The sequence below is a fragment of the Calliphora vicina genome, chromosome 3 (genome assembly GCF_958450345.1).
Source record: "Calliphora vicina chromosome 3, idCalVici1.1, whole genome shotgun sequence".
Lineage (NCBI taxonomy): Eukaryota > Metazoa > Arthropoda > Insecta > Diptera > Calliphoridae > Calliphora > Calliphora vicina.
The window spans coordinates 5,941,713-5,960,472 of NC_088782.1; the positions used below are offsets into that span (position 1 = coordinate 5,941,713).

At 29.4% G+C, this 18,760-nt stretch overlaps 1 protein-coding gene across 1 annotated transcript; it reads left to right on the forward strand.

Moving 5' to 3' along the window:
• The first annotated feature begins 3,725 nt into the window (after window positions 1-3,725).
• LOC135953663 (larval cuticle protein 65Ag1-like) lies at window positions 3,726-4,575 on the forward strand. Its single transcript, XM_065503629.1, has 2 exons — window positions 3,726-3,903; window positions 4,060-4,575. The coding sequence occupies exons 1-2, from the start codon at window positions 3,785-3,787 to the stop codon at window positions 4,256-4,258; spliced, it is 318 nt and encodes a 105-aa protein (XP_065359701.1). The 5' UTR covers window positions 3,726-3,784; the 3' UTR covers window positions 4,259-4,575.
• The last annotated feature ends 14,185 nt before the right edge of the window (window positions 4,576-18,760 follow it).

Here is an 18,760-nt window from a genome sequence, read left to right on the forward strand (position 1 = left end):
CCAGCAAAGTTGAGGTTGGAATTGCAGCTATTGTCGCTCGAATTGATTGTTTTAGTTCCCAATAACCCCATAACCATAACATCACAATAACCTGTTTATAATAACAAGAAAAAGGTGGAGTCAGTTCAGGCGACTGAACTCGGAATATTGAGCTTCTTAAAATAAGCCTGCTGTGTTTTTAAAAGTTTAACCCCCATTTTCCTAATCTCTGGTTATTTTTTATCGTGACGATAAACTGACAGTTCTCATACAAAAAAAATGTTAATTGTTGGTTTATCATTACGAAAAACGATAACCAGATATTGAGAAAATGGGGGTAAGTCTGCATATAATTTAAAATTTAAAAGAGGCACAAAATTTCCCTTTTTACGACTTAAAGGTTGCAAAAATACATTCCTAATAAATATTTTAGTAATTGCAGAGAGCTATAACGTAAATTTTGAAAAGAAAAAGTACTTTTCGAAGTCATATTTGTGTGACTGAAAAATATTTCTAAAATATATCGAGGGCCTATATTCAAAACCCTCTATCTTTGATTTTCACGAAAATTACATTTTTCTATAATTATACATATACACCACCATAGTGGGGAGGGTATTATGCGTTTGTGAAGAGGATGTCTAACCGATCGACTTAGAATCACTTTCTGAGTCGATTCAACAACACCATTTTATCGGTCATAAATGTTTTATTTATAAATGTATCTCCACAAATTGCGCTCCAAATAAGTCTTATATATACAAAATTCATGTCACCAAATTTTGTTACGATCGGTCCATAATTAGTCATAGCTCCCATATAGACCCGCTTCCGAAAATCACTTTAACGTGCATAAATCGCTTAAAAATTTTGATATACTCACAAAATTCAACATAGTAAACTTTCATATAGACATAAATCACACGACTTAATTTCAAGTGATCGGTCCATAATTGGTCATAGCCCCACTTCCGAAAATCACTCAAAAATATAAATTATTGAAATTTTAAAAGAAAAACGTTTTTGATCTTTTACTTAGTGTAGGGTATTATACTTTCTTAATTGTTTTTTGTTTAATATTGTATTATTAGGCGCTATCTTAAATAAATCACATTAAAAACTGACAGATGGCATAAATAAAATCAAAATAATTAATTTTTATTAAAGTGCAAAACCCTCTTTCTGATCATTTCATACATACACACAATAATGGAAAATTTTAAAATCAAATTATATGTGAGATTCAGTAGGTGCTTTTAAAAATATTGTAAAATACCGAATTTTAATAACTCAAGTAATACGCGAAAAAACTGTTTTTTGGCTCTCCTGAAAAGTCGTGTTTTTCAAGATAGAGGGTTTTGAATATTGGCCCTCGAAATACTATTGCGATTACATAAGCTACCACGCAAATTTCCTTTAGAGCAACATATACAAATTGTACCAAAACAGTACCACAAATATAAATCAATAATTTTTTACCCCTTTACTTTGAATTGCCTGAATGTTGATAAGTTTTTGTGTACTTTAAGATGACACATAAAATTTTACGTTTTTAGATCACTTATTTAAAATAAACACAAAATTTCCATATTACCGCCTTAAATATGGAGTTTCTTAAAGGTGCTTTTCTTATATATAATTGTTGGGACTTTAGAGGAAATTCTTTAAGAAAAAAGGTACCAAAAGATGGACGAAGGTACGCCCATAGCTATATCATCACATCATTCCATTATGTTAAAATTTACCAACATAGAACAAAGTGTGTGTGAGATATCATTGAAATTTGTTATTCGTTTGAAAGGCATTTCGATGACATTATGAGTGCCACAGACTGCATTACCATATTGGAGGATTCTTATCTTCGGAGTCTGGATATATTCGGTGTTGAACGTGGTCAACAAGAAATATTTATACAATGATCCAAAGAACACCGTGAAAATAACAAAAAAAATTATTTGTTGATAACGAAATCTAACTGCCTTCCCAGTCCACAGATTTAAACCGAAAAAGACTATCCAATTGTGGGAGCGAGTCATTATAGCAGGGCAAAATATAAGCCCAAACATTTCAGAAAATCTTGTAAATAGTTGCCAGAGGTGGTCATACCGACTTTTGTCGGTTTTTTAAAGTTTTAAAAGTTTTTAATCCAATTTTAAAATTTTGTTTTTATATATTGTTTAAGTTAAAATTAATTAATATTTTTCATATACACGGTGAATAATTAAAATTTCCGTAATACAAAAATTTCGTGACTTTTTGTGAACGGTTTTGTGTTCTGCTGTATATGATTGCTACAATGATGTGAAAGGTAACTTTAACATATTATGGTTACCTCAATCATATAAATAATTACTGTGACCATAATATTGTTACAAAATTTTAAAAATGTTGAAATGGTTATGGTAAACATGTACAAGTATATTTTTTCTCTGGGTGCATTCATCTAGAAATGAGGCTCACAGTAAAATGGTGTTGTTGAACGCTATATCCGTCCATGGTAATTTATAAGAACAAACTGAATTCGACATATGTAGCTTCAGCAATATGTCCGCCATCAACTGTCAAAGTCCCTGTTGGAAGACTCTTTAATACCCTCAACTGGTTACAGCCTTAATAATAAAATAGTTTTTATGTGCAAAATAGTTTTATTACTAACATAGGAACTCTTGATAACTCGTAATCTTTAATCATATAAGTCATAGAACAAATATTTTGTTTGAATCTTTAACACAGTCTACAACGAGAAAATTATGTATGTTAATTTTCAGCATAAATTTTTTTAAAACCAATGAAAGAATATTCTGACACGCACCTTTTCAATAGTCACATACACGTATCACATACATTTTCCCCCCAATTCTGTACCATAATAACAATAAAAAAGTTTTTTTTTTTAAATTCTTTACGTAGATGAGTAGAGATGATTTAATTGAACTGAAACTTCAAAGTAAAGCTACTACGTGATCAAGATTTTCTCATACAGTTAACGATTAATTCACAATTATATAAAAATGATCCAAAAAACTGTATAATTATCATGCAACCCTCGTAATATAATATAACGGTAAATTGTGGTAGTACAGTTATTAAACAAATTATGGTTGACATTATTTATTACACAAACATACCTACATACAGTGTTTTTAATTTAATTTATTTATTTTCTTAAATTTAACAATTAAAACGTGTTTAACATGACTGAAACCATGTTGTTTAAGGGATGGGTGTATAGTAAACACAAGCCAAAAATTTAATTTCTTAGTTTTTATCATAAATATTATACAAAAAATTAATTGTGTTTCCAGTGAGAAGACCTTAGAGCAAATAAATAGAAAACAAAAACAATACAATATAATAAAATATAATACAAAGTAAAACTAAAATGATCCAAACTTAGCAGCCACAAGTTCATATGATTTAAATTAACATGTTGCTTTATTAATTTAAATACATATATTTATTTTTTGTATATGTTTTATGGCTTTTTTCCATTTTAAAATTTTTTTGAAACTTTTTTGTTTTGTATCTTCTGCTTTTTGCACGCATCTTATTTTGTTTAAGGTACTTCTGGTTTTTGGTTGTTTTTGTTTCTTATTAATTTGTATATTTCTGTTGATTTACTTTTGTGAATTCTTTACAGTTTTCTTAAAAATCTAGGTAATCTTCTTTAGTAGTAAATATTATGCAAATTGTTTCATTTCGTTTTTTGCTATAAATTGTAACAAGAGACCATCGTAGGCATCATTCAATCTTAGCAACTCTTCAAGTGAAGTACGCACTAGAAACAAACAAAAAATCAATCAACATGAAATTCATCATTGTATTAGCTGCTCTCTTCGCCGTTGCTTTGGCTGCTCCCCGTCCTGAAGATGCCGTCATCTTGAGATCCGAATCCGAAGTAGGACCCGAATCCTTCCAATACTCGTAAGTGTTTCAAATAATTATTCTATGCAACACTTTACAAACATTTGTCGTATTAAATTTTTGAATTTTACAATAATTTTTATGGAAATATTTTTAAAGTGAGGTGAAGGGAATTACAAAATTAAACTAATAAACAATTTTTATTATCAATTACAGTTACGAAACTAGCGATGGTTCTCAGGCTCAAGCTCAAGGTCAATTGAAGAATGTTGGTACTGATGAAGAAGCTATCGTCGTCAAGGGCTCTTTCTCCTTCGTTGCTGATGATGGTCAAACCTACACCGTCAACTATGTTGCCGATGAAAACGGTTTCCAACCCCAAGGCGCTCATTTGCCCGTTGCCCCTGAAGCTTAAGTTGTTTTAACTGTTATTAAATTCTACGATAAATCTAAACAAACTAAAAATACTCAAAACAATGCAATTTCCCCCCAAACTAATTCCTCCTGTTGAATATCATGAAAAAAATATCCCAATTTGTTAAACTATCACAATGTCCCCCTAAAACCCCTTCCTTATCCTAGTCCCGTTTGTCAACTGTTATACGATCTGTCATTAACGTTATTTGTTAGCGACAGTTTATCGTTAAGCTAAAGCAAACAAAATTGTTATAAACATTAGGTTAAGTGAATAAAATACAAAATATAGAAAAAATACATTAAAAAAACAAATAATGAATGAGTTTTTAATCGGGGGTTTACAATATTTTATAGGGAAATACTATAATGTTTCAAGCAAGTGTCAATTATTAAGAACAGAATATAATACAAAAAACTATTAAAAGGCAGTAACTAGCAGTGGTTCGTTAATTTTCTCATGTTTTTCTATTAGGCTGCGTAAAACGAAAGCAATGAAAGCACTAAATTTCATTACTACACAAAAATTTAGGAATGAATAATTTTGTAACCAACGTTACACACAACTAACTATTTGTGTGTAACGTTGAAAATATTTGCTAAACCACAAAATCTCGAGGAAATAATTGGACATCGAACACTTGAATATATTTTATTACAGTTAACTTACAAATTTCCAGTTAAAAATTACCAGCTAGAGGTGAAGGTAACAATTTTAAATTTAAACAAACAACGTATTCATGACGAGTTTAAAAATTCATCATATTAATCATCTGAATACTGAAGGTGGTAATTATATTGAAACCAACACAGCCAGAAGACTTTTTTAAATTTAGAGAACGTATATATAGAAGAGACACAAGAAACAATCAATAAAATTAAAAAAATCGTCTTTTTATAAACTCCGGTCCAGTTAAAAGATGCAACAGATTTTTCAAATGCTGCATATAACTTATTTATGTTTTTATGATGCTGATGTTTTTCTCCTTTTAGAGATATCAATAGCTTATAACAAAGCTTTATCATTTAGTTAATACAGCAAAATCTTTGATTCTTAAAATATTTTGCGTTTAGCTCCACTATTTGCTACTGAACAAATTCAAGGTGTATGCTCATTTACGAGTAGGTGTCTTTAGTCTTTCGTTTTATTCATAGTAAACAACAATTGTGTCACAAAACTACAGCATAGTTTTAGGCGGAATAAGAAAAATAAAAAAATATAAATAAAAACAACAGACATGATTGCAATTTAATTTAAATGTGTTTATTGTCGCATATTACAAAATATTATTATATAATTCTTCTTTTATTAGTTTATGGGAATCATTGATGGTCAAATTTATACGATCGTACTCTTTTATACTATTTAATATTGAAAAGTACCATGGTACTCCCGAGACTCAGGTGATACTTTCAAATAATTTTCAGTATCTTATGTGTTAAGAATAATTTATAAATTCCTATAAACTCAGAATGAGTTTCTGCTATAGCTAACTATTTTCTATAGAAAATTTTGTGTATAACTGAATTTTCTATAAAAAAATCTGGTTTTTATCAGTATTTTATAATTAAAATCACAATAACATTTTTTTCTATACAAAATCATCAGTATAAAAGTATTTTTTATAGATTATTGGTAACACAAATCTATACTAATATGAAAATTACTTACAATTTTAAAACATAATAATATTTTGATACCGAAGAAATATTTAATTTTTCATCCCTGTTGTGAATGCAATATATAAAGGAAGAAACAACAATTTGTTGAAATTCATTTTAAAATTCAAAATTTATTGTTTGGAGAAAATAAAATAAAGCGTTGAGACAATGTTGTTATACAAGTAAAACGGATTTATATCAAAAACTACTTTAGTTATCTGTAAATAAAAAGTTTCATGTCAACTAAAAATAGCAATATGAAACTATGTATTATTAAAAATAAGTTTTTTTTATTTGCAGATGGTAAACGATTTTTATTTTATCTAAGCTTATGAAAACAACCAATTACACAAAAAAATTAATTTATAATTATTCTATAGAATAAAAATGTTCATAATGATTAAGGCAGTTAATAAATATTTATTCATAACATACCCTGCGGCTGTTCATAATTATAATGTCACAATTATATATCGTATACGATATTAATGATTTAGATAACGTTTTAAAAGGGAATCACACGGTGTGTATTCCATATGTATTGGGACATTTATTCGATACATATGGAATTTTATGTGAATGTCAAAATTCACGTTATACAAACTATTCATAATGACCACATTCACACGTACATATGTAATTGCGTGTGGCATAGATGTTATGCTTGTTGTTAGAATTGTTGTTTTTAACTACCCAGCAGTTCTAGGAGACAGTACCGAACTAGTGATTTTACCCATCATTTAGGGTGGGAGCTAGTTACTTCAATAGCCATGTGACTAGTCATTTTAACACGGGCATGTCCTAGGCAGGGGGTCAATTGTCTCTTTTTGATTACAATGAGACTGTCTAATAGCTGGTCCAAAGTAGGCAACGCATTGGATTCACAAACTGGTTACATAGCGTCAGTTACATTGCTAGCTTTGTAACTAGTTACTTGATCAGCTACTTGACTAGTTATTTTAACACGTGCATGTCCTAAGCAGGGGGTCAATTGACCCTTTTGATTACAATGTGACTATCGGATAGCTGATCGAAGGTAGTCAACGCTTCTGGTGGGTAAAATAAACTGCAGTACAAAAAAAATTTTAAAGTGACTTCACCATAGGTTACTAAGAGACACTAAAGTGACTATTGACTTCATGCTATGTTACATGCGATATCAGTATACTTAAGCAAAAATAAAAATAAACTGTATGAGATTTATATTAACACAATCTGTAAAAAAACAGTTTGTACGAATTACTCACAAAACGTTTAAAGTGACTACACTCTAGATTACTTAGAGACACTTAAGTGACAATTGTCTTCACGCTAGATTACTTGGGATGCATAAAGTAACCAATTGTCTTCTCTCTGCACTACAAAGTGCACACACGTGTCAAATGACCAAAATATATAAAATGGAGTCAGCCAAGTGATAAGACATTTGTGACAATTACTGTCTTTAAGGGATACATTGACTACTTGCTTAACTGCTGGGTAGATATCTATTTAATACATTTTAAAGTCACAATAAATATATTTAAATATAGTGGAGATTTTCTCCACTTTTTTTTTAATTTAATCTAACTGGACAAAAATCTTTTTTTTGTGTTTCAATTTGAGTAAATATTTTTTTTATCAAATATGAAAGAACACTTGTTATAAAATAAGAAAATGCTAAAACTTTGCCTAATTTGACAACAATAACAATATAACGGTACTTTATACTTGAATATTTTTGCATGAATTAAAAACAACAAAAACACTTACATGAAATTGCATATTTTTAAAAGCGTTTAACTTTTTGTTGGAATGGAATTTTCTAACGATCCTTTTTTTTTGTCATTAGAATTTATTTTTAGAACCTGGAAAATTCTTTTAGTGCTATTTTATTTAAAAAATTACTCTTTTCGTTAAGTTAGGAAAAAAAACTAAATTCTATAAACGATAATTTCTTTTCTTCATAATGATTCAACACCAAATTAGTTTTAAACGAACTTCTGAAGTACTTACTTTAAGGCACATATAAAATTATCAAAAATAAGCAGTAGTAGTTATAATTCTGATATTGAATATGAGCAATTATACATTTTTGTAAAAACTGTGTATATTAGAATTAAGCTAAGGTGGGAAGCACCAAACAACAAAACGTGAATTTGTAAGTCGCCATGATGTCTGGTTAAGCACAAAAATTTTAATTTCTCAATTTATTTTTAAGAAACTTGCCGCTTTTTTCCTTTTTGATTATCCAACGCGAATAATATCAGATATAAATTTTTGAAGTTGAAGGTGAAGGTGCTCGTGGCAGTGGTCCAATTTCGCCCTTTTTTTGACAATGGTACATATTGGCCTAATAATTTAATGGACCCAAGTGAGCTGGTTGATAACTAGCTGCCTTTATAACCTAACCTAACCTAACCTATTGGCCTAATAACACCTTGTACCAAAATTCATAAATCTAGCTTAATTATTTCCAAGATTTTTAATTTTGTCTCCCTAGAATGGCTAAATGTTACACTGTGCAGTGTTATATTTCAAAATACACATGGTTAGTTACACGAAAATAGAATAATTACCAAAAATATCTATGACAAACACATGTATTTTACTTACTTAAAAAATGTTTACATGTGAAAAAATGTTCCAATATTTGTCACAATACACATTCAATACATACCGTGTGATCCTCCTTTAGGATTGTTATGGTGTCTGTAATTTAAGTTTGTATAGTACAGTATTGCCAAGTTGATGCTTCTTCCCTCAATTTAAGGGAAAATTACACAAATTACAAAAAATTAAGAAATAATAATAAAAAAAACTAAACTTTGCTTATCAAATGCATAAAAATCGAAAAACTAAATTCAAATTACATAAATTTTGCAGATATATTTTGTATAAAAAAGTAAAATTTTTAATAATTTGGAAAACTTTGGGATTTTTTGAATGCAAATCAAGACGATTTTTTATATTTAAACGATATTTTCGTATTAAAATTAAAAAAAAATTCCAAAAGCTAGCAGATACGATTAATATTTTTAACTATGGTTAATGCAAAAGAACGCTTAATTTAAATTTGACAAAAGTATCAAATTTATGTATGATTCATTTTTAACTGGGAGTTAAGAAATCAGTTACTCACTACAGTAACTATTTTATATATAGAAGTAATAAAGTGATGAAACTTGGTAAAAAGAACAGCAATGCCGAAAAATTTAAACAAATCGGACAAATCTAACTCTTTCCAAATCGGCTCTAAAGTTTGAAAATGCTGGAAAAACTAGATTTTTTCAATTTGTAATTAAATATTCTTTTCTTGATTTTACACTAAAGGAATTATAATTATCTTTTTAAAAATACATTGTATAAAACATACAAATAAATGTAAAAATATATAGTTCAACATTTTTTAAAAAATTTAGCCTTAGTTTTGAAAAAAGCTATGTATAACAAATTTCAAACAACTAAATCCTAAGAAGGTAAAAAATTGAGTAGTATTACAAAATTTCCCAAAGCAAGTAAAATTTTTGTCACTAATTTAAATAGTCTGAAATGAAAAACGTCGAATGAATCTGTTATAACAGAAGACATACTCGCATCAAATGTAAATAAATCAAATCTATTGAAATTTAACTTGTCTGGTAAATCTTGTCTGGTAAACGTTTCATATTTGTTTACAAACATGTAATTAATCACGAAAATATCTTTAATAAAAATAAATTAAATATATCTAATGATTTTGTTTCCTCTCTGCGGAAAATTAGCAATTAAGAATAAACAATTATGATAAATAAGCAAATAAATAAATTTATTCATTCATTGTCATTTGAAACATGAATTTATAGGATTTTTATCAACCTAAACGAACCGTTAATTATTGAGGCAAAACTGAAAAAAAACAATTACAAACAAATAATGTAATTGCCAGATTACGATCTCATCTAACATTGACAAAATATTTGTTAAGATCAGACACACAATTGTTAGAATTAGGGTATTCCATATCACATTTAATGTTTTTTTTATTTCAGCATCTTATCACTTTTCAGAAACCAAACAGGCAGCTTAATAATGCTAAACAAATGTCATAGGAACATTATAATTTTATTTTAATCAAGACTAAAGTTTTATTTAATTAAATGAACAGCCTAAAACAACAAAATCCAAAGATATCTGTTCAGAGTTACATGCATGTTTAACTCAACACATTCTCAATCAATCATTATTCGAAACATCAGTTGTAATGAAATATTTTCATTTTAAATCTAAAAAAAGACAACAAATCATGCTCGATGATTTGTGAAAGTGATGATTATTAAAGATTATCTAAGAGATTAGTTAAATTAAATTAAAATCTCAAAAATATATTATCATAATCCCCTGAGAAACCAGGAAATAAACACCTTGTTTAAATGTTGGTATTCTTAATATTAAAACAAAAAAATGCATTGTAACAAAGAAAATTCTTAAGTTGACTCAATAAATATATAGAGATATGTATTTAAACAGCAGTACACATTTAAATATGAATTAAATTTACAAGAAACTCATTTGTTATTAAAATTGTTTGTTTAATTTATTAAATCTTTATAAAATATCACATGCATGTATAAATAATTGAATTAATTTTATTTAAACGCTACCAACGACCTCAACCATGTAAAAATAGCAGACATTTTTTAATAGAAATATCATTGATTGGATGAGTTAAAAATAAACAAACCACAATTAACCCATTGAAAGACTCACATAACATAGACGGAAGGCAGACAGGTAAATTGAAGTCCCAAAATGTCATTTGGTTATTAAAGTGTTGCCAATCAAAAATACACTTTGACAGTTTAAGGTTAATACAATTGGAGCATTTTACACGAGAGAACAACATTAACATTGTTGAACAATATTTTAAATATGATGAACGTTTGGCTTCCAAAGTTTTGATATTTCGACCGAAATCATTCTAAAATATGAAGCATTCCTTTTGACATAGATTTCTAAAAATCCTCAAAATTTCCGCATTTGGGGCGCGTCACAGGCCAAGCAGTGAATGTTCTTGGTAGTCGATATCATGACATAATAACAGAGTACTTTATATCTAAATTGGATGATATTGATTTGGACGACATGTGGTTTCAGCAAAACTAAGTGCCACAGCGCCCTACAGACCGTGAAACAATACAATTACGGCATGAGCCATTTCCTTGTCGTATTGTTTCTCGTTTCGGAGATCAGAATATTTGCTAACAATAATATGGTTATATAAAAACATGATAGGTGATATAATCATATTATAGTTAGAGCACAATCATATTGTTATGGTTGCACCGACCAATATTATGATATTATGGTTGTAGCCACATGAAAATATAATGGATGATTACACAGGGCAACAAAATCGAAAAAAATTTCGAATGTGCGAATTCACTTAATTGTGAATAAATTTGAAAAAAGTTCATCAATTTCTATGATCGATATCTCATTTTGTTCCCACTACATGTTCCCACTATTTCTGCCCTTTTCGATGATTCGTGATTTTTTTAAAACAAAAAAAATTGCTATTTTCACGTAAAAAATATATTTTTTGCTTCAATTTGTTATTATAACTACGAAACTACTGAGCCAATTGAAACGCAATATATATGTATGTGAAAATATGTAAATAGCATGGGGAAAATGTTTTCAGAATTTAATCAATCGAAAGAAGAACATTAACTACTCAATTTTATGTATATCAAACTAAAAACAAAAAACAAAAATTTTGTGAAAATGGGGGAATTCACTTAATTGTGAATAAATTTGAAAATATCAATAAATTTTTATAATCGATATCTTATTTTGTTGCTATTATATGTGGCTTTGCGGCAAAATAATAAACTTGAACAATTTCTGACGTTTTCGATTTTTCTTGTGTTTTTAAAAACACAAAAATTTCCTATTTTCTCGTAAATAATATATTTTTTGCTTAAATTTGTTATTATAACTCCGAAACTACTGAGCCGATTAAAGCGCAATATATAAACGCATTAAAGGTTATGAAAATTTGCAATTTTCTAAGTTTACCTCAATAGTATCGGGCTAACCTTTTTTGAGTTATCATAAATTATATGAATAAAAATCTAAAATATTCACAATTAAAAAAAAAAATTTAATAAAAATCTATCCATAGAAATCAAACATTTTACCATTTTTGTACTTAGGTAACCATGATGCATCAAATCTATACAGTGGTTAGTGAATCATTTTTTGCTGATGACCTGTGTTATTAATACATATAACAATATTTGTTCATATTGTTACGTTTTAACCTTTTCAAAACGTTGGTTTATTTCCTTTAAATAAACCAAGTATCCGGTTTGATTGCAAATAAAAGCCGTTTAGTAGTTTGAAAATTGTAACAACTCTTTATTTATTTAAAATGTACAACAACATAATTAAACAGTCACTTAATGTTCTTTATACACGTTTATAAATTCGCAGAAATACAGGCACACTTTATAATGTTCACGAATTCACTGGATAAATACAGCACACTTTAAGGCACTGATAAACTGACTCACGACTGCAACCTCTGCTACTATTTATAACACTGCCATTTGCACTCGAATATTCTAGATCTTACTAATACATACGCCATCAAGTACACCTTTCTACAATGTTCTTTAACTGAATATTCGAATTCGAATATACAGCGTTGCCAACTTACGATCAATGGTCAACTGAAAGCTTTTATTTAATAATGCCCACAGATATGTTACAGTTTACTGTTACAGCACTGTTATTTGAAAGCATTATGCTACTTTTAAATCAGCCCTTAAAATCGTTATATTTGAATTCAAGTACAATTTCGTAACAATATCATAGTTTACTACTAAATTATGAATTTTTATTTTTACTTATTGCGGGTTTTTTTTTCAAATTGTTAGCCTTTATTTTGCGGCCAAGAACGAATAAAGCCAATATCGGATACTCTGTTCCAAAGTGAACCGTATTCTAGAGAGAGCGTTCTGTTTATATCGAAACAAGTAGTAGTCGGACGAGGTACGGTCTGGAATATAAAGCGAGTGAGGCAAAACTTCCCAAGCACTTCATTTTAACAGGTATGTGGCCGAACGTTGTCATCGTGGACTATTACGGTCTTCACATACAATATCTTACGCTTCGGGTTACCGTAATGGATCCATTTTCCATCGCAAAAAAATAAAGCAGCATTTCGGACATGCAAAATTGTCTTTCAAGATCTTTCGACTTCAATTCGTAGTGTACCCAATTTACCTGCTGTTTGCAAACGTTTTGAAATTGTTACTTGAATAGCTTCCAATGATTTTGCTCTAGTTGAGTTTGACAAAAATCTTCATGGATTAATGCCTCCATTTCTTGGTCTTTAAACTTTTTTGGCTGGCCATGGAACACAAGTAAAAAAAACATTTCTATTATCTGAATGTTGAAGGAGGAAATTCCTTTGTCATATTTATGCAAAATGGTGCCTATTCTATGTCCTTTATGATCTCTATGTTTTTAATTCAAATATTGCGTAAATTTTGGGACATCCTTATTTATAATGCTTGAATACAATCTAATCTTGGAATTCATAAAAACAAGAAGAAAAGGAACAGGAAGTAAAAGATATTAAATATGTGTTTTTTTTCATTATATAAGTATATTAATTATTTGGTTATTAAAGTGTTAACAATCTAATGATGAAGTGTAGAATTATATGTCAAATCAGATTGTTTTGTATGTTAAACATTGTTTATCTTTTAACAGATGAATGTTGTTGAAGTTAAGATTTAAACACTGCTATTTAACAACATAAATATGAACAAGAAGAAAAATAAAATAAAACAAAGTATAAATAACAAAAATAACAATAAAATTTAAATAACAGTAGTAAAAACAAAACATATTCGAACGTGTATTTGCAAAACATGTGCAAATCTTCTTTACAAACTACTAAGCTTTGCGTGGATCCGGCTAGAATTATTTACACTCTTTCATGCTACACTGCCAATAACCAGTCAGTAAGACCGACACCACCACAACATCAGCACAGTCACTGCATTTACTGAATGACTCAAACACTTGAATTTTAAGTTGTATCTCACAAATATCAGCTACAGCTAGAGATACTCCTACAACAACACAAACAGATTTACTGTCCATATAAACTATTTAGACACACTTTTGCTTTGAAAGTGTAAAACATATTAAGTGACACTTAAAATATTTCATAAATCAAATAACTACAGGGAGGAGAGAGACTTAGAGAGAGAATTATGATGTACTAGTGGTGGCTGCGATGACTACTTAATTGTACAATTCTTAACTTTTAAATAGAAATAAAAATTACATTAGTATGGTAATTGATCAATTTCAATATCAATTTCCTGATTTGTTTAAAAAAAAAAGTTAAGTTTTATTTATTTCTAATAAATTATCGTTGCGGCCAAATTGGCAATTTATTTTTATAAATGGTCTTCGAAATTGACAGAGATGACGTTGCTTTGTCATATTTCAATTAATATTATCGTCATCACAATCTCACAGATTAACTCACATATTACATATGTAGGTATGTCGATAATGTTGATGTATGAGTTTTTGAAAAAGTATGTAAATAAATGTTGTCATCTGGTAAATGTGCGTGTAAATGCTGCAATGAACAAGTGTTTTTTTTAATTTAATTTAATATCTGTTTACAGTTTCTAGAAGTGTTTATATTTTCCAATAATCAAGAAACCAGTATAAATTAAATGTAATTTAATAAATGTTTTTGTCATGTCATAACTAACATCATATTTAAAAAATTTTCAGAATTAATAGCAAATTAATGCAAATAAAATATTGCGTTTCCTAATCTCCTAAATATGTTTCCCTTAAATGAACTCTGGGGGAAATGTGTGTCAATTGTTATAATATCAAGGATAAGTTCATTAGAGTTAGGGCCATGAGCTGTCACAGAGTTTCTAAAATCAGCCAGTCTACCCACTACTAGGCCAATGTCATGTTAAATTACGGACCCATAATCTGTCAAATTTTCAGACTACACATCCTTATAAGAAAGAAATAGATGTACTTGCACTTCTCTGGAATTCGAATGATTATAATATTATTGTTACTTTACACCATGTCACGGACAGCTACGAGAAGTAAAATTTTTATTCACTCTCTTGTGCTGAACAATATAATAATTCTGGGAATAAAATATTTCATTCCCTCAAACAAATTTGTCATTAAACTCATTCAAAAATCATGCTTTGATAAGACGTTTAAAATAACAGTAAGAGTTGACCGGATATCCAGACACTGATACTAATTGCGACTTAAAACACTAAAATATTGATTGGTTTTATAAGAAAACGAACAGTTTAAATTAACGAAAACTCAAATATTTAAAGTAAAGGATGTCGCAAAGTTTACGCAAGAACTGAAAGGGCCTAAATCAGATTCACGACAGTAAAACAATTTTCAAAAAATTGTAATTTGTTTTCCATTCGTATTTTTGATTTATACTGAAAATTATTTTATACAATATAGAGATTAGAGTTTTTCACGGGAATTCCCGAAAATTCTGCAAAAGTTCCAGTCCCGAAATCCCGGGAAATTGTGCGAGAATTTCCGGGAATTATTTTCCTAAGTTTTATTTGATGTTTTTTGAACTTGAAAAAATATTTAACCCAAATAGACCAATAACAAGTTCAAAATACTCCAAAAACTCGTGAATGGTCACGGCTGTCCCAGAATTCTATTACGATCGAAAGTGGAATTATTTTAGTATTTTGCTTTACACAAAGATTAAAACTAAAATTTTTGGAATAAAATATTTATTTTTTGCGAATTAAATGAATGAATTAAAATCTATCGAAGGTAGAACAAATCTAATGGCAATTGAAGCCATTCCGATACAACGGGTGACAGGTTTTTATATAACCAAAATTAGAAATCGAGTCAGTTCTTCTCTTTATATTATTTTTTTATTGGTATTCAATTACATTTTAAAATCGAAGAATTTTTTAGATTTTTAACGAAGTCTACATTCTTAAAATTGAATAATTTGTTCTAGGCGGAAATTCCCGGAATCCCGGGAAAATTTAAAATGAATCCCGATTTCCTGGGAAATGAAAAAGTGCGGGAAAAGAAAAACTCTAATAGAGATACTTATATATGGAACTGAATTTCACGGGAGCTTGTGGGCTTGTTGACATATGATCCGAAAGGATGCTTGAACTCTATAAAAGAAAATTGATTTTTTTTCGATGGAAAATTTATCTATTACGATAATCCAAAGCGTAAGAGATCGTATGTGAAGCCCGGCCAACCAGCCGAATCGACACCAAAGCCAAATACCCATGTCGTTAAGGTAATGCTCTGTATTTGTTGGGACCAAAAGGGTCCTATCTATTATGATCTGCTAAAACCGAATGTAACTGATTCGTCTGAAGCGAGCATTGTGGGCGTAAAACGTTCAGAATATGCTGCCAGACATGTAACCGTAGTATTCCATCATGACTACGCTCGGCCACATGTTTCAATTAACACACCTGTTAAAACGTGTTAAGAATGAAGTGGTTGGAAGTTTTACCTCATCCGATTTGTTTTACATCGTTTGCTTTGTTTCGATCGATTCAGAACGCTCTCTCTAGGATACGCTTCACTTTGGAACAGAGTATCTGATATTGGCTTGATTCGTTCTTTTCCTCAAAAGATGAGCGGTTCTTTTGCCTTGGAATCCATATGTTGCCAGAAAGATGGGAAAAAGTCATAGCTAACAATGGCCAATAGTTTGAATAAATTTGTAATGTACAAATGTTTCAAAATAAAAGCTAAAAATTTAAAAAAATCCTGCATTTTTAAGTCGTACACCCAATAAATAATGTTCCAAGTATTGTATATGGGGGATTTCACGTCAAGTCACGTCAACTTTAAAATCGATGTCTTCCGATGGGGTTGAAATTTGCCCCAAGGTTAGTCCTATTTGATAGTAATTCAATTTTTCAGGAAGATCGGTCAAGAACTCTCGGAGTTAGAGGGGGTCAAAATTTTACATTTTGGCCAAACATGTGATTTTTCTCATCCATGTAACATATTATCTATTGTTCTTAGCAAAACGTGTCCCAAATAGTTTAGATAGCTATTTCTTCAATCTTTCGAGAAAAAAATATTTAAAAAAATAAAAAAAATTTAATATTTTTTTCCGAAATCAAAAACTTTTTTGACTTTTTTTTTCAAAATGGGCTTTTTTTTCTTAAAATAATGCTTAGATATTTTCCTTGAGGACATATTTGACAAAATCGAACTTTTTTCAAAATGTGACCTCTTTTTGCTCATATGAAAGCTTAGGTCTATTCCTTTAATAGCTTTTCGGTCTCTTAGTGGGATGCTAATGGTCTATCTATAAAAATAAATATTTTGTAACTCAAGACATACAATTTTTGTGTTAAAAAATTTATTTTGAAACTATCCCATTCGCATCCCACGAAGAGGACCTAAGCTTTCATTTGAACAAAAACAAAATTAAAAAGAGGGCCTGAATCACTATCTGATCGGAAGACATCGATTTTAAAAGTTGGTTCACTTGACCTGAAATCCCCCATATACATGTCTGGCATTTGCAATAATGACATTTTTTTAATCTAATTTAAATTTAAACATTTCAACAACCTGATAGTGCTAAAAATTAAATTAAAAAGTTTATTCTAATTTTTTAAATACTTTTTCCAGTTTCACAGTAGTAATAAATCAAATAATTTATTATGGTACTGCTCAATTTATCAGATGTTCTAATAACAATAGAAATTAAGATTTAAATTAATTATTTTTATGAACTTTTGTTTGTGGTTTTAATTATTAAAGATATTATTTAGATGCTCTACAATCAGTTGGAGGTATACTTGAGAGGTCACTTTGTTGGTGCAGATATTGGTTGAAATTTGAATAACAACCCAGGCAGAAAAGGATGATCACTATCACAAACTCGTTTTCATGCTAGCCAAGATCAAAACTATAATACACACAAATTGTTCCCGGATTTTTGTTTTCAATACTATGCTTAACTATTGTATTTATTGTGATATCTATAAAAAGGCGGGATTTTTATTTATTATTTTTATCGGGGGTTGTACTTCTGTTTCCACAATACATTTTGTAATGGTCAAGAATATTGTCAAGAGGCGTATTTCCTGCCAGGGAAGTAACTAAGTCTATTTCAATAGTAATGGTTGGGTGGGTGCCCTGATAAAAATGTATATGGGCTCAACTATAGTGTCAGCAGTGATGTTGAATTTCATTTATGTTTTTATGTTTATCTTTTAAGATCCCGACTAGAGCACACACTGGCCAATATTATTGGGAATTTTGTTACAAAACCACTGACTAACTCAAAATACAAAATAAAGAAAAGTACACTCTCACTTTCTTAAAGCGAATTGAAATAAAATCTATAAAAAGCAAATGAGCATTAAAACAAACTAAACACTTTAAAATGGCAATATGCAAATTATTTTCGATTTAACGACAGGTATTTGTTTATTTTGCCCCTCTTAATGCGATTAATAATGATAACACCAAAACTTAAAAGCCAGCAGGCGATGTAGTGTTTAGCACTCGTTAGACAATCGGACATCATAATTTAATGAACCACGATGATGATGATAATGCTGAGTTGTGTTAGATTTTCTCTGAGTGTTTGTGTGCAGTTGCAGGAATAGTTTAGAATGAAGTGCGGCTGCACTCACCCACGACATGCACCAATACAGTACAAGCAAAATGTATGTATGTATCTATGTTTAATATCCCCACAGCCAAATATGGATTAATGTTTGCACGAGTATCAGTGAGTATTCTAAACAATACCCAGCAGTTCTAG

Bases quoted from the DNA above. Each gene is read 5' to 3' on its own strand.
- LOC135953663 (XM_065503629.1), top strand. From the start codon at position 3,785: ATGAAATTCATCATTGTATTAGCTGCTCTCTTCGCCGTTGCTTTGGCT. The intron at 3,904-4,059 runs GTAAGTGTTTCA...TATCAATTACAG, and splicing joins CCCGAATCCTTCCAATACTC to TTACGAAACTAGCGATGGTT.